Source organism: Coffea eugenioides, chromosome 7, assembly GCF_003713205.1.
Source record: "Coffea eugenioides isolate CCC68of chromosome 7, Ceug_1.0, whole genome shotgun sequence".
In the NCBI taxonomy this organism is placed as follows: Eukaryota; Viridiplantae; Streptophyta; class Magnoliopsida; order Gentianales; family Rubiaceae; genus Coffea; species Coffea eugenioides.
The window spans coordinates 5,388,493-5,414,899 of record NC_040041.1 but is presented as its reverse complement, the minus strand read 5'-3'; the positions used below and the strand labels follow the sequence as shown (position 1 = coordinate 5,414,899).

The 26,407-nt window shown below is 35.9% G+C and overlaps 4 protein-coding genes across 4 annotated transcripts; all 4 read left to right on the top strand.

Annotated features, from left to right (window-relative positions):
- The first annotated feature begins 1,063 nt into the window (after window positions 1-1,063).
- LOC113776725 (dirigent protein 11-like) lies at window positions 1,064-1,615 on the top strand. The gene has a single exon (XM_027321789.1). It carries the CDS (start codon window positions 1,064-1,066, stop codon window positions 1,613-1,615), a length of 552 nt encoding a protein of 183 aa, XP_027177590.1.
- A 13,110-nt stretch (window positions 1,616-14,725) lies between these two features.
- LOC113776724 lies at window positions 14,726-15,103 on the top strand. The gene has a single exon (XM_027321788.1). It carries the CDS (start codon window positions 14,726-14,728, stop codon window positions 15,101-15,103), a length of 378 nt encoding a protein of 125 aa, XP_027177589.1.
- A 24-nt stretch (window positions 15,104-15,127) lies between these two features.
- LOC113776723 (protein FAR1-RELATED SEQUENCE 5-like) lies at window positions 15,128-16,043 on the top strand. Its single transcript, XM_027321787.1, has 2 exons — window positions 15,128-15,362; window positions 15,469-16,043. The coding sequence occupies exons 1-2, from the start codon at window positions 15,128-15,130 to the stop codon at window positions 16,041-16,043; spliced, it is 810 nt and encodes a 269-aa protein (XP_027177588.1).
- A 1,625-nt stretch (window positions 16,044-17,668) lies between these two features.
- Window positions 17,669-20,558, top strand: LOC113776722. Its single transcript, XM_027321786.1, has 3 exons — window positions 17,669-18,819; window positions 19,081-19,150; window positions 20,381-20,558. The coding sequence occupies exons 1-3, from the start codon at window positions 17,669-17,671 to the stop codon at window positions 20,405-20,407; spliced, it is 1,248 nt and encodes a 415-aa protein (XP_027177587.1). The 3' UTR covers window positions 20,408-20,558.
- The last annotated feature ends 5,849 nt before the right edge of the window (window positions 20,559-26,407 follow it).

The following is a 26,407-nucleotide window of genomic DNA, read 5'->3' as shown; positions in this document are numbered from 1 at the left end:
AAGAATTTCTACATCAGCAGGATCTTCAGTTACATATTTAATTTCATTAATGATTTTGCTTTCCTTTTCATCTGCTTGTGAATTTTTCTTTTGAACAAATTTCTCATCTTCATGTGCACTGGCAACTTTTGTAATGTCTTCTTTCTTTGTCTTATGAAAAAAATCTGTTTCTTCTTCCTCATCACAAATTTCTTTTCCATCATGAACACAACAAGAATTCATTAAAAATTTTCAAGCTCCCTTTGTCATCTTTGCATGTATGAATTTATTCGCTACATGCAACTGGACTTGGGTGCTGCGATAGCAAAATGCCTTACAATTCAACTATCTATTCTACTATAATTCTTTAACTGCATCACTTGATAATTCTGTACCTTGAACAAATTCCGTGAATCCCTTCTAGAAAATATCCCAAATTCCAATAACTTGAAAAAAAATTTTCACCATCCAACTCCAAATCTCAAAATCATTTTTACCATCAAAGATAAAAATGTCATAACGTGAAAAATAATATGGATCCATACTTTAATTTCATGAACAAGCACTAAACCCCAATATCAAAAGCCTAGAGCTCTCATATCACTTATTGACACAAAAAAAATGCGCACAACGGAAGCAATTTTAACACATATAAAAATATGTAGAAAGAAGCCGAAAATAAATACATAAACAAATACTCAATTTTATTAACCCAAAACTGAACAATAACAATATCAATTGTTATAAAAATTAAACCCTGGGCTCATTGGCAAATGACAATATTCAGTTGTTTAACAAGTTTTTAATGAAGATATACAGTTGATTATTTTTGTCCTTCTGTTTTTTTTTTTTTTGACTTTAAATACACCGTACAATTTTAGGTAACACAATAACATTGCAATTGAAAAGCGGTTACGGAACAAACATTTTCATTTTTTTGAATTTTTTTCTAGAAAGAGAATATCGCTGTGCTCCCCTCAACTGCGGTCCCACAAACAGTCCTCCTCATCAGCTTTATACTTCACGAATCACACTACACCAACTTGTTTCCTTCTTTTTTCTCCTCTGTTTCTGTGACAAAACAATGGCAAAGGGTTTAGCTATAGCATCCCTCCAAATTCTCAGCGTGCTTTTACTAGCGAGCTTAGGACAATCAAAGACTGTGCTCACAAATTTGACGGTGTACCTCCACGAATTTCAAAGTGGAGATGCTCAGTCTATTTTCCCAGTTGCAGGTCTCCCCAACGTAACTTGGGGCTTTGGCCAATTTGGAACTGTTTTCGTCGATGATAATATCTTGACACAAGGCGTTTCAATCAAATCCACACTAGTTGGTCGTTCGCAAGCCATTCCAGTAGTAGCATCCCTTGATGGCAACAACACGGCGCTTGCTGCAACGATTCTGTTCACTAATGGAAAGTACAAGGGTAGCACTGTGGAATTTAAAGGAATTGCCCTGCGGTCTTTGGATGCCAATGAATTTGCGATTATAGGAGGAACCAAACAATTTCGGTATGCAACAGGGTATATTATCTTTGAGCTGGTCAGCTCAGTAGGAGGTTACATCATTTCAAGGGTGGACCTCTACATTAGACAGGACATACCGGATGACTACCCTGGTATTGCTTTTCTTTAGTATATGGGTTAATTTTACTTTGCACCGATCAACACATTACTAGATTGTAATTTGTGCCTCAACTTTCAATTTTAGCACTTAATCACCTTGATCTTACACTTTTTCGTAATATAGTCCAATTAGCCAATTTCCGGCCGTTGGAACTGATTTCAGGTCAACGTGGCTTAAGGAAAAAAAAAAAAGAGTCTTTCACCCATTGGCAATTTTATTACTAGATTGTACGGTTTCTTTTAGAAACTATAATTGCAAACAACATTTTGGTGAAAAGGAAACAGTCTAATTAAAATTTGTTGGAGAAACTCCCCGGAGGAAGGCTACTATATTATGTTTCTTTAGTGTGCTCTGCTGGAAGGGTGATCAAGATGAGGCCGATACTGGCCCCCTTTGGAGGACTTCCATGACGTACGAAATTTTGGTTCTTTGCAATTATTTGAGCACTGCCCCGACAACCTGTGGACCATTAACCGCTTTCCAATGCATGAGCAGTGCGAAAATTCAAATATACAAAACGACAAACCATTGAGCTGGCATTAAATTTTTGCGAATGACTAATTATAAACAGCCTCAAAGGTTCCAAAATTTTAATGACCAAACGGATCCCTGTATGATTGGTAAAACAGCAGAGGAATTCTGAATCATGCATGCATCACAATTAACAAAATAGTCTTCAATCATGCCCACGTCTTTTACACTTGACGAGGTTTCATCATTCGTTACAATTTTAAAAACCTTATTACCTCATTTTTGCAAGTAGATAGATTGTTTATTGAACAGAAGGGTGTCGATTCCACAAGAAAGAGTGATTAATTACTGGTGATTTTTGAATTTTTTTATTAGTTAGATTATCACAAATGCAAAAAATTACATCTACATTACAAATATGAAATAAAAGAAGTAAAAATAATAATATGACGTTCTTAGGATCGTGAAATTTCTAACTGTTCTTGTAAATGAATCTACCATTTAATTGAATTTTATTACCTTAGCTAAATTGTGGCGTGATTTTCTAATATATGTGATACTCGCTTTCACCGATGTATCAACCATATCTATAACTAATTCATACTTACTTTCGTAGTTATGAAACCAATTACAAATTCATTAAATTCTATGAAATTATATGAAATAAGCTACTAAGGGTATAAAGGTGCACATCTATATTCATAAGTGTACTCCCTAGGTTCAACACTTCTTTGAACTAGTTTTAAATCTCAATTTTCATTGCAAACTTAACACTTTGAGAATAGAACAATTAATGGCCAACTAATAGATGATTGGATAAGCAAAAGTACTAAATAACTTGTTTAAAATAATAGCATTAAATAACCAAGCAAACTTTACAATCAAGACATAGTAAGTTCATTCATAACTTTAGACACAAATTTTAGAAACACATAATGATCACAAAATTCAAACTTGTACAATAATAAAACTTAGAATGAACTAGGAAAGATAAAGAGGTGTAAGGGAAGAAAACCCTTGTCACATGAGCTCCTTCTTTACCTTTTTTATCCTTCAACTTTATCGTCAGGGGAGGATCTACGGTAGGGGCACTGGGGCCCCCTTAAATTTCTAAAGTACCTATAGAATTTTGATGTAACCTCAAGTGTAACCCTGGAGGTTTTGTATATCCATTGGTTTATATGCTCTTAAAGTCGGCTTTGATTTTGCCTGTCACTACAATTACTGTAGAAAGGGATTTTTCAGTTACGAATATAGTGAATAATCAGTTACGAAATAAAATGGAAGACACCTGGATGAATAATTGTTTAATTACTTACATTGAGAAAATATAATTCGTGAAGTTCAAAACAAGAAAGTTGTAAACTGTTATCAAAATATGAAAACTAGTCATGAACAATTGTAAATGTTTTAGTTTGCTTTTTGAAATAAAATTATTATTACATTACTAATTTTGAGTTTATTATTTTATGTTTTTCATGGAATATAACCATCATTTGTACTTGTTGGTGAATATTTTTTTTGCTTAAAAAACTAGAAAAAGAGTAGATAAAAATTTTAGAGTTGTTTTTCCCCTCATTAAAATTTTTTCTGGCTCCGCCACTATTTATCATGGTTCAACTTTATACAAGAAAGTATGATCTAACAACTCTAAACTGCTCCTACACTAACCTAAACTAAGAGAATATAAGAGCTACATTTTTATGATGAAGTTCTCTACTCTCCAATCCTTCAACAACGTTTATAGAGAGAGAAAGGAGTTCAAAAGATGGTCTAGAGCCTTCATTTCAGCAGCAAAAACATCCCTTGAATTTCCATGAAAAGGGGAGCAAGTTTGAGCATATTGTAAAAGTTGAGCAAGTTGCAACCGCACTCTCTGACTATAATCGAGCCCACAATGTGGCACTGGATTAGTTTAGTGTTCATGACTGGATTGTTGCTCTGTTTTGATCTTGGAGAAGTTGCATTCTGCCTTGAATTCGGCCTATAATCTGGCACGGAATTCCGGGCCAGATTTGCTGCTGCCCTGATTTGATGTAAAAATATCTCCATGAAGATGGCCCAATCGACTCTTGTGAAAAAAAAAAAAATGAAGGTTACATTCTATTGAGTTAGCTTTGTAACAACTTAAGAATCAAGTCACTTGGAGGCCTACCGCCTAGGTCTTAAGTTATGATCAAAATACTCCACACTAGTCAAAAGAATGTTCCAAAAATGCATGCATATATTTCAGTCTTTTGACCTTCAAAATGTGTAATTTGGACTTCAATGTCTCATAAGAATTGTATCCATTGGTCTTAACTTTAAAACGCTTCGAGAATCATCTCAATCCAAAAGGTGTAGTTCAAATTATGGCCAAAATACTAAAATATGTCAAGACTGCAACTACTTTTCTTCCTTTAAACTTAATTGCATTTCATACTTTGATCATTTTGCACTTTATATTCAGTTGAAATCACTTCAAATTATCAAGGATCACGCAAGTATTTTCTCATTTTATTCCAATTGATTATTAAATTATTAAAAGCTACAAAAACATGAAACCTTCACACTTAAATTCATAGAAATGTAGTTTTTCTCATTTCATCACAAAATGCAAAATTCAACTAAAAAACTAGTTATTTGGCTTTTATAATGACTAAAACACACTAAAATGCATACAATTCACCGCACGAAAGCACGTAAATTAAGCACTTACTAGCGCTAATGGACAGACTTCAATCATGCAGAATTAAAAACTAAAAATTTTCAGTACGTTTTTATTTATTTATTTTTTTGCGCTAATGTAATAAAGATGTCAATTTCTGCTGGGCCTCCTTTTTTTTTGTTTCGTCTCATTGATTATAGACCTAATTCATATTGGAAACTTCAAGAAATATTCTACTGAAAATTCTTCAACAGTTAAGATATGGGACGCTTCCGCTTTCCAGTAACACCACCATACGATATATGGAACAACAAATTATATCATAACAGTGCTAAATGTGCGGATCCTCAAGTGAATACTAACCAATGGGCTGGTTACTCTGTAATTTTCATGAACTCTGGAGGCGTTTGCTTTAGAACTTAAACGGTTTCCTCCATCTTTGTCCGTTTGCTTTAGAACTTAATCCTAGTTTTCGTGGGGGAGGTGGCATTTTGCGTGATTGCCAGGGGCATTTTTTGATGGCCTTTTCATATCATTTGGGCATTACTACTAGTCTAAAGGCTGAGTTATAGGCATTGTTATTTGGAGTGAAGGCTTGTGTTTCTTGGGTTTTTAATGTCTATATTTGGAGTCTGATTCTTTGGTTTTAGTGAATATATTTAATGGTTTGGTTTTAATGAATATTCTTAATGGTTTGTATACTTGTCTGTGGAAACTAGAACGAGATTTGTTTGATCTTATGCAATTTCAGCGCTATATTTGTCGAATTAACCATTGTTATAGAGAAGCTAATCGCCTTGTTGATCGGTTGTCTAATGTTGGTGCTCTTTCTAACGGCGATTCCATTTATAATTCGTTTGCTAATTTGCCTAGGCTAGTTCGTGGTGATTTATAGCTGGATAGGATAGGATTTCTATCTTTTCGTAGAAGGTAATGTCTTGTAATTAGTTTTAACAGCATGGATATAAGGGAGTAGAACTCCACTACTCCTTCTTTACATTTTTTGCCTTTTATTTGAACTCAGGTTTGGCTCTCCCCTCCCAAACTCTATGTTATATTTAGATCTTTCTGTGTATTAATAAACTAAAAGGCTGGTATCCCTCCCTATAGATGAAACTTGCCATTAAAAAAAGAACTTGAACTACCTTATAAAATATACTAGTTTAATAATAATAAAATTCTTTCGCAAATCTCTCGAGTGTTACGTAAATTACACTTGGGCTCGATTTGAGTTTGATACTTGGATCATTTACACTCTTACAACAATCTTTCTGTGATCATTTACGCAAATAGATCCTTGAGTTCTTTATCAAAACAAGATGCAACTTCCTTGTCTAGTCTTGAAAGAAGCATTAACAATAGGATTGTAGCCACACTAAGAAAAGTGCTTTCATTTCTGTGTATTAATATATCCTTATGAAATAGAAATCAGGAGGAGCAACTAAGAGCTAAATTGGAATTAAGAAGACAGATAAATGCTGAAATATGCAGTGGGATTAAAAATACTTGGTCTAATTATATTAGTTACACAAGTAATTTTAATAAGATTCTAATGAATATGGACGTATTTGATCAAACATTCATACCGTTTTCTTGAACAAATTTATTTGCTTTCTAATATGATTACACATAATGTATAAGAGGCTCGGATGTCGTTTGGGAAGATATTTCTACTTTGCCTCCAACTGTGAAAAGTACTTTGAACTTAGATGCTAGATCATTTCCTGCATTACGTAATATGGTTGTAAAGGAGTAGGCCTCATCTGTTTTGGGTATTCATGTGCTGGCATGGATTTTCATGTAATCGGCTCCTTAATTGATTAATGGAATAATGGGGTGGCGTCCCTCCCCAAATGGGGTTCTGCCAAAACAAGAAAAAAACCCCTATTTATAGGAGAAATTCTTCCATGCGAAAGCCTTCAAATGAATAGTATTTGAACAGAAATGGTTGCTGCAAATTTGACTATTAAAACATACAACTCAATAGTTGGGCTATTTGCTAGGACGGTAAATAGATAAAAGAATTATGTCCATGTAGCTCTCAAAATTTGACACCTGACGAGGTTCTGTCATATACCAAATTTTAATAAAACTTAAATACCCCATTTTCTATAAATATACAGGTCGTTTATCGAGTATAGAGGATATTAGGTGTTGATCCCATAGGAAAAATTGTCAATTACCGATGGTTTTTGAACGCCTTTATTATTTAGACTACCATAAATGTTAGAGATTAAATCTATACTACACACATGAAATAAAAGTAATAAAAATAACAACAGAAACCTCCTAGGGTTATGGAATTCCTTATTACTTTTACAAGTGAAATTATCGATTAATTGAATGTTTTTATCTTGGCTAGTTATGACGTATTTTCCTTATATATGTGAAACCTACTCTCGTAGTGAATCAATATAGTTGTAATTAAGTCATACCTACTCTCATGATTTTGGAATTAACTACAAGTTCATTTCTTCTATGAAATTACATGGAACAATTACCGATGGTTTTTGAACTCCTTTATTATTTAGACTACCATAAATGTTAAAGATTAAATCTACACTACACACATGAAATAAAAGTAATAAAAATAACAACAGAAACCTCCAAGGGTTATGGAATTCCTTATTACTCTTGCAAGTGAAATTATCGGTTATTTGAATGCTTTTATCTTGGTTAGTTATGACGTATTTTCCTTATATATGTGAAACCTACTCTCGTTGAGAATCAATATAGTTGTAGTTAAGTCATACCTACTCTCGTGATTTTGGAATTAACTATAAGCTCATTTCTTCTATAAAATTACATAGAATAAGCCACTAAAGTCACAAAGGTGCATCTCTACTCTCGTGAGTGTATTTCCTAGGCTTAGCACTTCTTTGAATTAGTGTCAAATTTCAATTTTCATTACAAACTTAATACCTTAAAATTATCATAATTAATAGCAAGTTAATCATAATTAGATAAGCAAAAGTGCTAAATAACTTGTTTAAAATAATATCATCAAATAACCAATTAAAATCACTAACAAGATATAGAAAGTTCATTTATAACTCTAGGTATAAACCTTAGCTAAACATGAAAAACATGAAATCAAGATCCAAACTCGTAGTATAACCAAATGTTAGAACCAATACAAGAAACAAAGTGATAAGAGAGAAGACACATTTGTCAATGAGCTCCAAGCATCTCCATCTTCATCCTCTATCTCATGCAAGTTTAGCTAATACAAGAATGGATGGAAACTATATTACGCTATACTAAACTAATAAACTAAGAAAAATTAGTGAAAATTACATTTTTTGTAGTGTCTTTAGCCTTCCACACTTCTAAAACAAGCTCAACAAAGGCCCATATTTATAGAGGAATTAAAGCTCCAAGTGAGTTGTTTCTAGTTGGAAATTTTTGTCTCTTGAAATCGTCAAAAGTGTTTCTCTAAGTTTCCACACTTTTTTTTACAGCTACAACCGAAATTCTGAGCTGAAAAATAGTTAGAAAAGCTATGTGAATGTAGAACAAATTGAAGTGTAAGTTGCAGCTTCATTTGAAGAATATGCGGTCATGAAAACGCGGACATGAGGTCACGTATTAGCCCCCATTTGCCTCTTTGCAGGTTCTCTCAATTCTGGTTAGTCTTCAATTTTGCTTTGTCTTTATACTAATTTCAACTGATATTTTCTCAATGATGAATGTTGAACTAGCTCTTTTGAAAAACATTAAAGTTGTAGCTCTTTGAATTAGTTTTCCAATGCTTCAACAATCATCAAATTTGGAGCTTTATATACTGGGAAATTATCAAAATACCCTTGATTGATAAAAAATTTGTTTCACCTTTTGACAACAAAAATGGCCGACTGTATTTTGACATTTTGACTATGAAAACTCACGAACTAGATTTCGATGTCTTATAGTGTTAACTTCAAAATGGCTCAAGAATCACCTCAATCCGATACTTTTAACTCAAGATATAGCCAAAATATCAAAAGGTGTCAAAGTTGTCAAACTCCCTTTCTTTTACACTTGATTGCATTTCATCTTTGCACTTCATATTCTTTTTAAATCACTTCAAATCATCAACAATCATCCAAATGTCTTCTCAAATTACTCCATTTGTTGATTGAGTCATTAAACCTATAAAAATATGAAGTTTTCACCACTTTAATCCATAGAAATGTAATTTTTGACACTTAAACCACAAAATGTCAACTTCACTTGAACCCTAATAAATTAGCTCTAAAAATAATTAAAACACATCAAAACTAAATAATAAAACACACTTAATTACTCAAAATACATGCTTATCAATAGTACCATAAATGATTTCGCAAGGATGTCAAAGATATATTTTAACAAATCTCCACCTTGGCTTTGCATCTGTCATACAAAAAAATCGAAAAAAGTGAAGTTGCTCCACCTTTTCTCTAAAAAACTCCAACGAGTTAATATCACAAAAAATATCATTAGATTCCAACAAGCAAATTATGAAAGCCTTAATAGTAGATCCCTACAAAATATATAAAGTACCAGACCTATGCGTCTTCATAACAATAAGAGCACCTCGAGTGATATTTACAACTCCACCTTCAGCTATATACCTGCACCCAATATACTCAAAAGTACCTAAAGAGATAAGATTTGGAAGCGTCCTCATGTTACCATCATGTATTTTGATTCAAACTGTACCTTTACCAACAACTTTACAGAAGGTGTTGTTGGCCATTTAGACAACTCCACCTTCAGTTGATTCATATGTTGAGATCGATTAAGGCTTTTGTGATTTTGGCCTATTGGGATCTGTTAAGGTTTTTGTGATTCTAGTTCATTGAAATTCGTTGTAACTTTTGTGTTTTTGACTCATTGGAATCTATTGATGCTTTCGTAATTTGATTCATTGAAATTTTTATGTGTGGATCTACCCCGAACCAATAAGGCATCTGTTTGACTCCCTCTAGTTTCGCCAATAATATCCCTACCAATAAGTTCTTTGGATTTAAGGATAGAATTTATTTATTTGTAAGAATTTGTATCTTTACCATAAAACATTATGTGTCTAAAATGCTTAAATGACTGGAATAGGGAACATAACAATAATAGGGCTTGGTCCTCATTCTCAATTGTAACGTCTATATTTGCAAAATCCATAATAATAGAATCAAATTTATCATGTTGTAAAATTGTAGACGTACCTTCGGACATGTGAAGCATATATAAACTTTGCTTCAAGTGGAGTCGATTCACTATCATCTTCTTTATATACAAAAGCTTCAAATTATCCCACAAGTCTTTGGTCGTCTCATTACAAGAAATTTGGCCTTTTGTGACAATATTTTCAATGACAACGAAAAACTTGTCATAGTTGACCCAATTTAGTGATGACTTTTGATGTCGTCACAGATGACCTCACATAGACTTATCATCAGTGACAACATGGGATTTGTTGTCACAACATGGGTGGTGTGCAACCTATTGGTGTGTCAGAAAATTACCTTTGTGACGATCTGGAAAAATGTTGTCACTAAAATGGTCCATATAGTGACAACTTCCAACATCGTCATTATCACTCTACCGATTCAGAGGTAGTGACAACAATTAGTCGTCACTGTCTAAAGTACTTGCTTCTAGATCACTTTTATTAATTCTACTACGTCACCCTAACTTTTATGATTTAGCCCCAAATGTGATAAAAAAATTTCATTAATTCTATTATGACACCTTAACTTTTGCAATTTAGCCCCTATGTAGTACAATAATTTCTTTAATTCTACTATTACACCATAAATTTTGCAATTTAGCCCCATATGTAATTTGCCAATTTCACTAAGTCAACAATCGCACTTTGACTTTTGCAATGTATCCCCATATGTAATACACGAATTTTATTAATTCTACTATGGCACCCTATGGTGTTGCAATTTAGCCCTTTTTTTATTAGCAAAATATAGATACCTTAATAAACTATGTATACATGTTTTAATAAATCATGGTATGAGTGTCAATTTTAGGGATGTTGATGACTATAAGAGACTGTATGACAATTCCTAACACACTAGTACAAGAGCTTTAGGTTTTGGATTCTGCGACAACGATGACAATAAAAAAAATAGACCATTGATTTTGATATAACGGACTATAACAGACTATTGATTTTGATATATTGATTTAGCACTACAAGGAATGGAAGAAAAAAAGACCACTGGGACCGGTTGGACTTTTGTGGAGGAGCAGCATGTTTGCTATTCGGCTCAATGGAGCTTTTTGAGGTTTTAGGACAAATTGGAGCAAGATTGTTATGTTCGTGAAATTTATTGGGATTCGTCCAGACTTTGGTGAATTTTGACCTATTGAAATTTGTTGAGACTTTTATAATTTTGGCCCATTGGGACTTTTATGAGTTAGGCCCATTTGGGGCCTTCCAATTTTGGCCTGTTAGAACTCATTGGGCCATTTGTAATCTTGACTGGTTGGGGTCTACTGGAACTTTTGTAGAAAAAGTGAATTGAGTTCTATAGTTTGTTATAGGCGCCCTCATCATGTATCCAGTGAGTTATATTGACTTGATTTAGTAACAAAGCACATTCGCTTTTAAACCGCTTTAAAATTTTGACAGGTTTCTTGAGTTCTTGGAATTTTTCCCCAGGCAAGCATAACATGTTGGATTTCATCCACAATTTCCATCATAATACCCATATTTGTCACTGATTTAGATTGGAACAAAGCAACATTCCGAGCTCTCCAAATATGATAAACCATGAAAACAAATGCTAGCCTTTTGAATCTGGATAGAAAGGAATCTCCAACCCAATGGTGAGCAATCCAAAATAACTCATCTTCTAACGAGTAATGATCTCTGTAGGTAAAACAAAGGTGTTGCTTTTTTTGCCAAACTGATTTAGTCACCTAGCATTCAAAAAAGAGATGATCAATGCTTTCGTCCTGCTCTTTGCATAGAACACACATTTCAGGGTTTACCTGCACTTCTCCCTATCTGTCAAGAGTAGCTAGCTTGCGCTCACATAGGAGCCAGAGAATGAATGAAAAGCGTGGAATACAGCCTTTACCCCAGACCAACTTGTGCTAGTAAACGACAATTGTCTACTGTCGCAAAGCTACCAAAGCAAATTTCACAATAAAAACTCCAGTTTTATCAGGCAATCAATGAACTTGATTTTCATAGTCTAGTCCAAATTCTGGTGAATTTTAAAAGCGAAAGTCGTTTAAATGTCTTTCACATTTTGGCAAATGAATTTTTTCGTCATTCACTTTTATGACGGAAACTTTACATCTCTGACAAAATCAAATTACTAAAATTTGGTCTCAACCTAGATTTTCAACAACTTTTTACCTTGAATTTATTATGTAACTCACATAAGGTCATTTTTTTAGGGGCAAAAAGGTAAGATCATGTTTGTAGTTAAATAAATGACTTGATTCATATTCATTTTTGTCCCTAAAAAAAGTAAGATCTAATCCGAATCATATTCATTTTTTCTTTTGAAAAAGTAAGATCGGATCCAATCATATTTATTTTTGCTACTGAAAAAGTGAGATCTGACCCTTTTGTACATAAATGGTGATTTTAGACTAAAAAGTAGTCGAAAACTTAAACTCAGATCAAATTTTGCTAAATTAAATTTATAGGGGATGTAAAATTAACATTTTAAAAATGAAGAATAAAAAAATTCATTTGAGAAAATATAAGAACATTTTGATTGATTTTTCCATTCTAAAAGCAAGCTAGGTAGCATTCCAAGGATTGACAGTTAACATCACTTTATACCTCGGAAAGTTGCACACCTTAATGTGTGTCTAACATCCCATTTTAGTCCAATCACTCTCAATTTTTTTGGTAAACGAAAATTTAGCACATGTAAATTCATTTTTCTCAGGGGTTTAAAATTTCTTTAGTCCTTAAGTTGCATCCTTTGGATCAGCCAATTATAAAGTACACCATGTCCAAAAAAAAAAAAGAAAGAAAAAGTACACCACGTATATCAGAAGTGCATAACTCGCAAAATCTTTATAAAATGAATTCTATGATATGTGGATTCAAGGGCTCTTCAGTTGATTTCGGTCTATTCAGTCTGGTTGATATAACTCCTAAAATATTTAGTACAAATTTATATAATTTTAGGGTGATTTCTGTCCAACCCATGATGCCAGCAGCTCTTTTCATTAACTACTGTATCTTACTGCACTCCCACTCTACTTATATTGGCAACATTGAAAACCCAAAAAAACCACTCCATAGCTCAATTTTATAGTTTTATACGTGTATAGAGCCATGAATTGACTCTTTTGAATAGAGCTAGCAAAGCTGTAAAAAAAAAAATTATTGATTGAATACCGATTCATAATGTTCTTGATGCGTAATTGATTATACACAAGAATGCCCTGCTTACAAAATTGAATTTTGCATACTAGCAGACCACAAATGTAATGAACTTGACGGAAGGATTGACAAGAAGATTCAGCTTAATTAGCTGCTGAATCTGCAATTGATAACTAGATAGAAGAATTTTTGGACACTAGAGTAGAGAAAGGAAGAGAGAAAAGAAGAAGGAGAAAGAGAAATTGGTAAAGTAATAGAGAGATGAATTCACTCACAACAGAATTGTTTACAATCTGGAAATCATCCCTACATTTATACAATTTGCTAGCAGAAGATTCCAGACAAGAAGATACAGTTTTGTAACAGAAATGTAACTAACTTCTTCCAGCTAGTAATTAACCGCCTCTCTTTGACACGTCAGCCATGCAATTACTCATTTGATCAATCATGATTTCATGGGACAATACAATGCCTATAGTTATGGTAACCATATTAGAGAAACCTACTATTATAGGTTTCTATTACCTTTAGTGACAGATCAAATTTTTTAGCAACTTTTTTAAATATTATATTAAAATAATTAATATTAACTTTAGTAAGTTTTTAATTAAAACTAGTAAGTATATGCCTGAAAGATAGGTTTTAGTTAGAAATAGAAATTTACACTTTGAGTAATTTAATTTACTTATTATTTGACAAAATTTACTTATGTTTAAATTAAACTTACTAATACTAAAAGTAAAAAATGTACATATTTAAGTAAAAAAGTTACCAGTTTCTGAAAACGGTTTTGGGTTCCTGAAACACTTTCGGGTATCACCAATCTCTTTAAAGTCATCTGCCTTCTTCTTATTTAGTTCTCAATTCCAACGATACGATTGAATAAACAAGCAAAGGTTTTCACTTTGGTCCACACTTTCTCTTGGTTACAATTGAATAAATTTTCTCACTTCAAAATTTTCACCTTTAGTTCCCACTTTCCCTCTATCCTTTCTCTTGGCTGTTAAATTATTTATATTTCATTTTGTTTTGTTTGTCAAGAATTTCTTGCAAATCAAGGGCGTGAGATTTTGAAGATGTTATGCAATTTTGGGGCTGAAAATGTCCGTTGAAACATCTAGGAAATGGTTGTAGTTTTGATTGTCTACGGGTAAAATATGCTTAATAGCCATACGAAACATCTAGGAAAGGACTTGAGACTAGGCGTTTAAGTTAAATGTAATTAATTTGTGAATGCATATAAGATATTTGATAAAATATCAAAGAGAAATTTGTATGTTATGATTGCTACTCTGTGCGGGTGAGAAAATTAAAAGTTCTAATTGCCAAATGGACCGTTACTATACTCACTCAATTATTTTCGAATCTAGATAGTATTTTTCTCCTTCCTCTCTTTAATTTTAGTCGTTCTAAAGCAATTATGCAATTTAACATTACTTTCAGCAATCTTTGAGTATGGGTTGCATAGGATTCCAATCTTTGGGTATGATCAACTTGAGTATAGATTGCGTAGGAGTCCAAAGTTGTAATATTTTCATATGTACTGCAAAGAATTTAAGTAAAAATCTCATAAAACATACATCAACACAAACATTGACATGATAGCTTCTTTGACTGACACGATAGCTTCTTTGACATGATAGCTTCTAGGATCACGCTGAAAATAGAAGAAATGACAGTTCATATAGATGAGCTAGTACAGTTATCTAACAAATCGGCCAAGTTTGGTGGTGGTATAAGTTGGAGAACCATTGTTGATCAGCTTAACAAATTATCTTCTGATGAAATTCAACTATTAACATTTGATTCCATTGAAGATGTCAGAGAATTTTACCTATGTCATAGCAAAATGGTCGGTTTTGGTATTAGAGAACGTGATGAAAAGAAAGATCAGAAAGGTATTGTGACATACAAATGGTGGGTATGCAACAGAGAGGGCTTTAGAAATAGCAAATGGTTAAATTTAGTTAACCGTAAGAAAGAGGCAAAACGTCTTATGAGAGTTGGTTGTCTGGCAACTATAATTGTGCAATGGAATAAGGATATTTAGAAGTTTACAATTAAGCGGTTTAATATGGATCACAATTACCAATTGGCAAATCAAGAATTTGTACAATTTCTTCGATCACATAGGAGTGTCAACCCAGCAGACTTGGAGCATGCTATTTTGATGCATGGAGTTGGTATTCGAATTCCTCAAATAGTGGACCTTCAAGCTTACCAAGCTGGGGGCCACAACAAGATGGGATACACAGAAAAGGATCTACGAAATGCTGTTGACCAATTCCATAGGAATGCACTTGAAGTTGGTGATGCCTCTCAGGTATTTGGATGGTCGAGCAAATGGTGAGCCGAATTTCTTTTACAAGTATGCTGTTGACGTGGAGAAGCGATTGATATGACTGTTTTGGACAGATTCTCAATCTCGTTTGGATTACCAATATTTTGGTGATGTTCTTGTCTTTGACTCCACATACCGCACTAATGCTTATAGGAAGCCACTAGTAATTTTGGCCGGTGTAAATCATCACTATGTTACCACAATTTTTGGTTGTGCATTAATTGCTGATGAGACCGAGGACACATATAAGTGGGTATTAGAAACATTTTTGGAGGCCATGGAAAAAAAGACACCTATCTCAGTTGTCATTGATGGGGATGGTGCAATGAGAAATGCAATAAAGGCAGTCATTCCTTATGCCTGTCACCGATTATGTGCTTGGCATTTAAAAAGAAATGTTGTTGCCAATACAAATAAGGGGTTCGTTCTTGATTTTGATGTGGCTATGGACATGTTTTGCAGCCATGAGGAGTTTGAGAGAAGGTGGCATTTGCCAGTTGAAAAACACAATTTGAAAGATAACCAATGGGTTGTGGATTTATACAACAAAAGGGAAAAATGGGCTGCTGCATTTTTGAGAGGACACTTTTTTGCTGGTATGAAATCAACCCAAAGATCAGAGCAATTGAATGCTACGGCGCACAAGTAGCTTCAATTCAAAATGCTACTTTACCCGTTTGCTCAACGATTTGAGCTATTTTTATCAAAAGTTAGACTGAATGAACACAAGGAAGAATGTATCACAAGTCAGTCATCTCCTGTTCTAATTACTCATTTGAGAGAATTGGAAGGAAATGTTGCAAGCATTTTCACGAGAAAGATTTTTTTAAAGATTCGTGATGAAATTTCTGCTGAAGTCTCACTCCTCCTCGTTTCAGTTGTTGATCAAGATAAGGTAAAGTTATATACATTAATTCACTAAGTACTTGCATCAAATTTGCTCTTGGCAAGTGGAATTGGATAAATCTGAACGGACAACACAAGAATGCATAATTGATTATACACAAGAATGCCCTGCTTACAAAATTGAATTCGGCTTACTGGAAGACCACAATGTAATGAACTTGACGGAAGACTTGACAAGAAGATTCAGCTTAGTTGCTGAATCTGCAATTGATAACTAGATAGAAGAATTTTTGGACAGTGGAGAAAGGGAAGAGAGAAAAGAAGAAGGAGAAGGAGAAATTGGGAAAGTAATAGAGAGATGAATTCATTCACAACAAAATTGTTTAAATTCTGGAAATCGACCCTACATTTATACAATTTGCCAGCAGAAGATTCGAGACAAGAATAGCAGAAATGCTGCTTAACAGAATTTGTAACAGAAATGTAACTAACATCTTCTAGCTAATAATTAACCGCCTCTCCTTGACACGTCAGCCATGCAGTTACTCATTTGATCAATCATGATTTCATGACACAACCATCTCAATTTGTTAGAGAAGCAAAAATACTTATAAAACTTTCACAAGTTTGATGAATTTCATGGTAAGTACTCAATGCAACAATAATCTTTCTCGGGAGCAAGAAACATATCCTTTACAACAAATTACTACATCACAGAATGTGTGTCGCGGAATCCTTCGAATTCTCTAATTTTTCATGGATATTAATTGCCAGCTAATAGAGCAATTCCGAGATATTCTTGGCCTACTTTGAAGATAGTCAAAGATGAGCAATTCAAAGAACTTTGTTCTTGGTATCCTCTAAAGAATTCTATTAGCTTTGATAGGGATTGAAAATAGGTTAATAGAAGAATTAGTAATACAGCAATTGCTGGGGTTCCATTGGTGATTTTATTGTCAAGCAAATGAAGGAAGGAAAGAGAGAAGAAAAAGAAAAAAGTTTAAGAGTAAATTTTATATACACTGACTGACAGTGTATACACTATCAAGGTTAGATGCACGACACATATATAAAATTTGAATTTCAAATTCAAATTTGAATTATGTAGTATGCATCCAATGGTGAAAATACATGTATTGTCACAACATAGAAAATTAATTTAAAGTTTAATGGGTATTTTCAGACTTTTAATGCCTAACCTGACTAGCGAACGATTAAGCAGTCAACTGTTTGCTGGCTAACAATAGGGGTGTATTTGTTAGAAACTTTGGAGTTTGAAGGTTTGTTTTGTTATTTGGACAAACCTAAGGGTCTAAATAGTAGTTTGGATAAACCTCGCGGGAAGTAAGTGTAATTAACGGATAAATAAATGATCGGGGGCCCGAGTTCACAATCATTGTATAGCCTCACCAGGGTTTGATGACCACGATGGGGAGGAACAGGTTGGAGGAAGAAAGATCATGCATCTATGTTCTTGTCCAGGATGCTCTCGCAAAAGAGTTCTGGTTTGCAATTGATTTAAATGCTGCCAACAGGAAAGATGGCTGCGGCGGCGGGCGTGCAGGTGCTGGTCTTTGCGCTCGGAAACTGGAGATGCGATATCCACTCCAAGGCGTCCACCTTGTTACTTTCGGTTCATATATGACCCTGATTTACGGTTTGGGAGGCGATATCTTGGTGCCTGACCCATCGTGTTGTTCCCTTGGACGCCAGAAAATCTTGCGCTCCATCTACTTCTACGACACAGCAAATCCGGCAAGGGGGTGGGTCAGAGGTCCTGATATGATTGCAACCAGACGTGAGCCCCGTCACCAAGTAGTTGACGGCAAGCTTTGCGTGCTGGGAGGGATAGCCTTTTCTGATGATGAATTGGATTGTTGTGATCAACCTCGTTATGTATGGGCTGAGTATCTGGATTTGTCGCTGCCCTTTTCGGATTGGAAATGGCATCCAGTGGATGTACCACCTGGCGACTCTGGCGGCCTTCTTTCGGAGTGGAAATCTCTCTCAGCCTCTAAGTTTCCTCTGATGAAGGGAAAATTTGATCCCCAGCGCCACGTCTTGGCTCACATAGGTTGGCCTCAGCGAATTACTGTATGCTATGATGTCCATAGTAAATTATTGAGTAGAGTTTCTGATTCTGGTGCGCTGAGCTCGTATTCTGCGCATGCCATGTTTGTGGACGGCGACTACGTATTCATACCTGACGCAACAGCGGTGCTAGCCATGGGGGTGTTTCACGACGACAAAGACACGCGCTCAGCACCTTGGTTCCAGGGTTTTGTCCGGGGTATGTACGGAAATTGTGGTCGCCTTCCTCCTCCTCGTTTTCGCGGTATTTGTCCCGAAGACCCTGATGCATTTCTGCTCGTGCCAATTGCTCCCTTCAAATATGCTACGGTTTGGTCCCCTGATCTCAAGGAGGAACCCTGTGATGTTAGGCTGTCTGTGTTCACTGTTTCTCCTCCTGCCTCTCCTCGTCTCAATAGCACCACTTTGCGTGCTCGTTTTGAGGTATCAGATGAGCATCTTCCCCTGGGGTTGCCACTGAATGTACGCGTTTTGGCGGCTGTTGCAGTGTGAGCTTCTGGCGGCCATAACAGTCATATTTTTGTTTGCTATCATAGTTATGCTTTGGTCCTGCTATAACCTATTGACTTTGTTTCTTTGGGGACACTTTGTAGTAAATTTTATTGCTGTTCATATATGTCAGCGCTTTGATTATTCTTCAGTGCATTTTTTTTCCTCTTCATGGAATTTGAAAGTCTGGTCTGGACCTTGAAAAGGATGCAAGTTTTGATTGATGCTTGTCATTTCTCACTGGATTCCTTTAATTGCAGACTCCCTGCTTCCCTGTCAAGGCATGATCTATCCATGGATGCTGTTTTGACAGAAGCATCAGTGGAGAAGGTGAGTGACAATTTCTTTTATTTCAATTCTGTAAGAACGGGTGGTAGCAAGTGTGTCTTAGCGGATGTATAGAGCGGATCCTATGCTAGTGATGTTTCTTACTCTCTTTTACCTTTGATTCTCTCCCCTTCCCTGTTTGCGTGGGGGTCGCTGACTTTGCCCCCAACTGGTGTGATGGTGTTGTGGTAATAGTTGTGGTGGTGGCGTTTGGTTGGATTAAAGGAGGGTGGGATGGGACTAGAGGCAACGCCATCATGGTGAGAGAAATCACATCAGAATCTAGAAGGAAAAGAACAGGTATAGAAGGAACTAAATATTTCCACATCATTAGCATAGGCATCACACCGGTAAAGTTCCGTAGACTGTAAGAATACTCAAAATGTTTTATTGTCTCCATCAATTGTTCATTTCTTTTGTTGCTCTACTTTTGTAGCAGGTTTATTGAGGACTCTTTTCATTGATCAGATGTTCTGTTGCTTTGCCATGGATGTTATAGATGTTGCTGATATTTGCTTTTATTTGTGGTTTAGGATGCCTAAGAAATTGCTAATTAACCCCAGAGTGGATTTTTGAACAATGATTGCTCAGTTTCTCATCTAATGGTCTTTTAAACCCTCAGTTTGATTGTTCAACCTTTAAGCAGGGTAGAAATGGACAACGGAAACAACTGTGTTCCCCCCACCCCCCCCCCCCCTTTCTTTCTCTGTCTTATCCCCAGAGAAAAGAGTATTCAAGAAAATAGTTCCTTTTCTTTTAATTGTGGTTTTAATTGTGAAAAGTATTGTACATTGCTATGCTCTGTCTGCGTTTGGTACTGATTGGACAATGCGAGAGACGTAAACGGTTCAAAGGATGCACCATTTGCATCATCCCACTAGGCATGCCAAATTCTGTCATTAATTATGGCCAGAAAATGCTTTCGATGCAGTATGTGCAGCAGATTGAGCATGTTTAGCTGGCTTGGGTAGTGAGTTTGTCGTTTGGGCTTTAAAGACACCATAGTCAACTTTTAGTTTGACTGCTGAAGTCATTTATATTTCTTAATTCATCCAAATTCTTGTTCTGGGGCTGTTTCTAAGTGTGGTTGATTAAAAAACCATTCTTTGTTTAGAATTTTTTAAACTGTCCACTTATTCAGCTGAGTTTGACGGTCAAATTGGGAGTAGTACACCTAAGTTCAAAACCCTAATCACTGGAACTGATGCCTACCTTCCTTTGTTCTTTGCACAGGGGACCAGCAGTATGGAGACGGACTAGGTTTTAAGGACCACTGATATATGTCTCAGCATGTAACTATGTCTGCTTAACTATCAAGATGTTCACCTTTTGCCTGCTTTGTATTTTGGTGAATCAATTAGAGAGCTTGGTTGAAAGTCCAAGGCAATATTGCGTTGTAGATTGGTTTTTATGGTTTGAGTGGTTTTAGGTGCTTTACTTTCTCTATCTTATTTCTTACTGTACCCTATTTGGTAAGTGAGTTTTTTGTCTAAAATTTTGCTGTAGCAGTTGTAGAAATTTTTTTTTGAATATTTTAAAGTGTATAGATTAAAAATTTTGAGAAGTTTTTTGAGATTACGTAACTAAAATTATTAAAAAAGTTGTAACAGACAAATTTGGTCAAAAACCTACTTGCCAAACAAGGCCTATGTATCACAAAATGAAATTGTGCTGAAATTTATGATTGTAGGGTGAAGTGGTCTAGGCAGAAATTTATGAATGTCTCAGCATTTTTGCACAATATAATATACAGTAATATTTATTTTGTTACTTTGTTAAATTTTGTCCATGTAGATTAAGTCATTATATGAATACCACTACGTGAGTAAATGAGGAAAAAAGCGTACCTCAAAAAAAAAAAGGTAAATAATCGTACACACAAAAAAAAAAGCCTCTACTAACTTTTTTTTTTCTTTTTCTGAAAAAACTAACAATAATCTCACTAATTTTATCGAAAGCTAACGTACTTGTTCCAATCCAGCGTCAAAAACATTTTGAACAGCACTAGCAGCCTGCACTCTGCACCTTCATTAAACACTTCTGTTTATTTCTGTAACTCTTACCATATGCTCAACGGTGAAACCCATAGTTAAAGTAAGCCACAAAACATGAACTCGTCATTATCTCCTTCTTCTTCTGTCCATTTACACTTCTGATGATTTACGTCATTATCTCCTTCTTCTTCTTCTGTCCATTTCTTCAGTATTCTTCTCTCCGGGGAAAAGACTGAAGAGGTGGCATTTGGCGTTGGGGTTCTTATTTCATGATGCCAGCAGTGCTTTTCATTAACTACTGTATCTTACTGCATTCCCACTCTCCTTATATTGGCAGCATATAAACTCCAAAAAAAAAAACACACTTCATAGCTCTATTGTGTATGGTTTCATACATGTAAAGAGCCATGAATGAATTGACTCTTGTTAACAGCTTAAATTATTCTACTTGTCTCACTTTATATACCCACACGAAGCACTGAACCCTAACTACGAGGCCTAAGATTATGACACAAAAATCAAGACGTGAATAGAGCAAAGCTGTAAAAAAAAATATTTATTGATTGAATATCGATTCATAATGTTCTTCAAGTATAATTGATTATACGCAAGAATTCCTGCTTAAAAAATTGAATTTTACTTACTAGTGGACCACAACCATCTCAATTTGTTAGGGAAGCCACATGCATGTAGCAAATGGGCTAATTATGATGAAGAGACAAAATCCTTACAAAACATCACAAGTTGATGAATTTCACGGTAAATACTTAATGCAACAATATCTTTCTTGGGAAACAAGAACATATCCTTCACAACAAATGACTACATCATAGAATCTGTGAAGTGGAATCTTTAGAATTGTCTAATTTTTCCTCGATACTATTTATTCGCCGATTTTGAAGATAGTCAAAGATGAGTTTTTAGGCTGAATCTGACATCTATGACGTAGATAAGACAGGAGGAATCAAAGGGGTCCAAAAACCAGATTTGAAAATGAGTGGAGGCTGGCATTTCCTGGAGGAGTGATAGGCTGGTTTTGGTCAATTCATGAAATTTAGCAGGACAAAATTTTTTTAACTAAAGGTCCTCCTAGAGTTGGAAATCTGAATCATATATTTGGATTCTACGTGCCACGCACCTATCAGAGGTTTTGGTGTCAAACGCAGTAAAAGTGGTTAAACCTAAAAGTTTTACACCGTCTATAGATAGGGAGAGACATTTCCCCAGTTGCGCCTCACTAGGGTTTGATGACCACGATGGGGAGGAACAGGTCACCACCAGCCGGTAAGCTGAGGAACAAACGGCAGACGAAGAAAGCAAGCGTTGCTGATCCCTTGGTAGAAGAGAGATCATGCATCTATTTTCTTGTCAAGGAGGAATGTGTTCGTGATTATCCTCTCGAAAAACAGTTTTGGTTTGCAATTGATTTAAATGCTGCCAACAGGAAAGCTGGCTACGGCAGCGGGCGTGCAGGTACTGGTCATTGTGCTCGGAAACTGGAGATGCGACATCCACTCCAAGGCGTCCACCTTGTTACTTTCGGATCATATACGACCCTGATTTACGGTTTGGGAGGCGCAATCAAAGTGCCTGACCCATCGTGTCCTTCCCTTGTACGCCAGAAAATCTTGCGCTCCATCTACTTTTACGATACCGCAAATCCGGCAAGGGGGTGGTTCAAGGGTCCTGATATGATTGCAACCAGACGTGAGCCCCGTCACCAAGTAGTTGACGGCAAGCTTTGCGTGCTGGGAGGCGTAGCCGTATCTGATGATGAATTGTTTTGTTGGGATCAACCTCGTTATGTATGGGGTGAGTGTCTGGATTTGTCACTGCCCTTTTCGGATTGGAAATGGCATCCACTGGATGTACCACCTGGCGACTCTGGCGGCCTCCTTTCGGAGTGGGAATCTCTCTCAGCCTCTAAGTTTCCTCTGATGAAGGGAAAATTTGATCCCCAGCGCCACGTCTTGGCTCACATAGGTTGGTCTCAGCAAATTACTGTATGCTATGATGTCCATAGTAAATTATTGAGAAGAGTTTCTGATTCTGGTGCGCTGAGCTCGTATGTTGGGCACGCCATGTTTGTGGACGGCGACTATGTATTCATACCTGACGCAACAGCCGTGGTAGCCATCGGGGTGTTTCACGACCACAAAGACGCGCGCTCAGTACCTTGGTTCCACGGTTTTGTCCAGGGTATGTATGGAAATTGTGGTCGCCTTCCTTCTCCTCGTTATATTGGTCCTGATGGTTGGCCTATTATTCCCGAAGACCCTGATGCATTTCTGCTTGTGCCAATTGCTCCCTTTAAATATGCTACGCTTTGGTCCCCTCATGTCAATCGGGATCAAGAGAAAGAGAAATCCTGTGTTGTTAGGTTGTCTGTGTTCACTGTTTCTCCTCCTGCCTCTCCTCGTCTCCATAGCACCATTTTGCGTGCTCGCCTTGAGGTATCAGATGAGCATCTTGAGCTGGGGTTGCCTGCGAATGTACGCATTTTAGCAGCTGTTGCAGTGTGAGCTTCTTGCGGCTATGACACTTATATTTTTGTTTTCTATCATAGTTAATCTTTTGGTCCGGCTATAACCTATTGACTTTGTTTCTGTGGGGACACATTGCTGTTCATATATATCAGCGCTGATTAAGCTTCGGTGTACTTTTTTCTTCTTCATGGAATTCGAAAGTCTAGTGTGGACCATGAAAAGGATGCAAGGTCTGCTTGATGCTTGTTATTTCCCACTGGATTTCTTTAATTGCAGACTCCCTTCTTCCCTGTCAACGCATGACCTACCCAAGAATGATGTTTTGACAGAAGAAGCAGTCAACAAGGTGAGTGACAATCTCTTTTAGTTCAATTCTGTAAGAACGTGTGGTGGCAAGTGTCTAAATGGATACACAGAAGGGTAGAAAAGGAGAATGGACAGAAATTTGTGTCCACCTCCCAAAAAAAAATTTTCTGGGGAAAAGAGTACTGAAGAAAAATGTACTGCAGGAGTTTTGTAGTATAACTTGCTATTTTTAGGATTTTTTTGTAAAAAAATATATTGTAGAGATTTAACATATGTGAGATAAAAAGATGTTTAAAAAATGTGTTCACGAAGAAAGTAAAAATTTTTCTATGTTTCTGCTCTTAGTTTCTTTTCTTTTAATTGTGGAAAGTGTTGTTACTTAATGCGCTCCCTTTGAGTTTGACGGTTAATTGGATAGTGTGAGAGATGTGTAGACCATTCAGAGGACGTTCCATTCTTATCAACCAGTTGGCCTGCCGAATTTTGCAATGAATTATGGCCAGAAAATGCTTCTGATGCAGTATGTGTAGGAGATGAGAATGTTCTGCTGGCCTAGACAATGAGTTTGTCTTCTGGACTTTAAAGATGCCATATATTTCTTCACCACCTTTTTTCTGTAAGTCTTCACCACCCCCTATATTTTTTGTTCATGCATATTTTGATGGGGCAGCTGCTCCAAATTCTTTTTCTGTTTTTTTTTTTTAATTTAAATGTGGTTGATCAAAAACTATTCTTTGTTAAGAATTTTTACAGCTGTCCAGTTACTCAGCTTAGTTGATAGTCAAATTGGAGGCAGTAAAATTAAGTTGATCACAGCTAGTTCAAAACCCTAATAACTGGAATTGAATTGGTACCCACCTACATTTTTTGTTCTTTGCCCAGGGGACAAGCAGCATCTCCTTTTGACTAGTATATCTGAGTCTCAGCATGTAAATATGTCTTCTTGACTATGAAGGACGTTCACCTTTTGCCTATGTGCTTTTTGATGAATCAATTAGAGCTTATGGCATGGTAGATTGGTTTTATGTTTCGTGTCTTTTTCATAATATGCTTCAGGATTATTGGCAAAGTCCAGCAACCCTACACTCTAACCAGGGGAAGCCATCTCTCCTCCTTCGGGTTTCAAGGTCGGTCTCAGTCCAACCATAACTAATTCATCCATCAAACAACACCTTTGATTGATCACAATTCAACATGGGGAAGAAAACAAAGTGACAAAGGAACACCTAATATATATATGGCGGGGTAGATTGGTTTTATGGAATTGAAACCGGCCGTTTGCATTTGGTCCAAATTCTAGCAAAAAAAAATTATTGATTGAATTCCAATTCATAATGTTCTTCAAGTATAATTGATTATACGCAAGAAGTCCTGCTTAAAAAATTGAATTTTACTTACTAGTGGACCACAACTATCTCAATTTGTTAGGGAAGCCACATGCATGTAGCAAATCGGCTAATTATGATGAAGGACAAAATCCTTATAAAACTTCACAAGTTGATGGATTTCACGGTAAATACTTAATGCAACAATCTTTCTTGGAAAACAAGAACACATCCTTCACAACAAATGACTACATCATAGAATGTGTGTGGTGGAATCTTTTGAATTGTCTAATTTTTCCTGGATACTATTATTCGCCCATTGTGAAGATAGTCAAGGATGAGTTTTTAGGCTGAATCTGATATCTATGACGTAGATAAGACAGGAGGAATCAAAAGGGGTCCAAAAACCAGATTTGAAAATGACCGGAGGCTGGCATTTGCTGGAGAAGTGATAGGCTGGTTTTGGTCAATTCATCAAATTTAGCAGGACAAAAAATTTTTGCTAAAGGTCCTCCCAGAGTTGGAAATCTGAATCATATATTTGGATTCTACGTGCCACGCACATGACTATTATCATTGTTTAATCTCAGTTGTGATGAGGATTGCAACGAACTCAGGGCTGAATGGCCTCATAGTCAATAAGCGGCCGGTCACATGATCATCAGCTGCTTCCAAGTTCCAAGCTGGTAAACAATTAGGATAAAGATTAAGCTATGTCACCATTCAGAATTAGCACGATTGATGGCTAGACGAGAAATCAGGGGAGGCAAAAGGCTAGCATGCTGCTCCACCGTAGCTCCGAATTTGCTTGAAATCCTAATTGTTAATATTCTCAAGAAAACATGCCATTTCCAAACTGAGGTAATGAAAATTATATCAAGATTCGGTGTACATTTCCGATTGTAGCTGTAACAAAATTCATCAGCTTACCCTTTATAGAGACAGATAATAGCTCCGCATGCATCTCACAATGATACTATTTGTCATTTCAAAAAGCTCAAAAATGTAACGAAATCTAGAACTAATGATAAAACATTTTTGGTGAAGACATCATCAAATTGTACTATTGTACTTTGGGATCCCATCATGCCTCATGTCCATGGTGGTTATATACCTAGTCTAATGTTGACTGAAGTTACGATTGGAACA

Coding starts and splice junctions, on each gene's coding strand:
- LOC113776725 (XM_027321789.1), top strand. CDS start 1,064: ATGGCAAAGGGTTTAGCTATAGCATCCCTCCAAATTCTCAGCGTGCTT.
- LOC113776724 (XM_027321788.1), top strand. CDS start 14,726: ATGACAGTTCATATAGATGAGCTAGTACAGTTATCTAACAAATCGGCC.
- LOC113776723 (XM_027321787.1), top strand. CDS start 15,128: ATGGATCACAATTACCAATTGGCAAATCAAGAATTTGTACAATTTCTT. Junction 15,363..15,468: donor TAGGAATGCACTTGAAGTTG/GTGATGCCTCTC, acceptor TGTTTTGGACAG/ATTCTCAATCTCGTTTGGAT.
- LOC113776722 (XM_027321786.1), top strand. CDS start 17,669: ATGGGGAGGAACAGGTTGGAGGAAGAAAGATCATGCATCTATGTTCTT. Junction 18,820..19,080: donor GTTTTGGCGGCTGTTGCAGT/GTGAGCTTCTGG, acceptor CTTTAATTGCAG/ACTCCCTGCTTCCCTGTCAA. Junction 19,151..20,380: donor CAGAAGCATCAGTGGAGAAG/GTGAGTGACAAT, acceptor TTCTTTGCACAG/GGGACCAGCAGTATGGAGAC.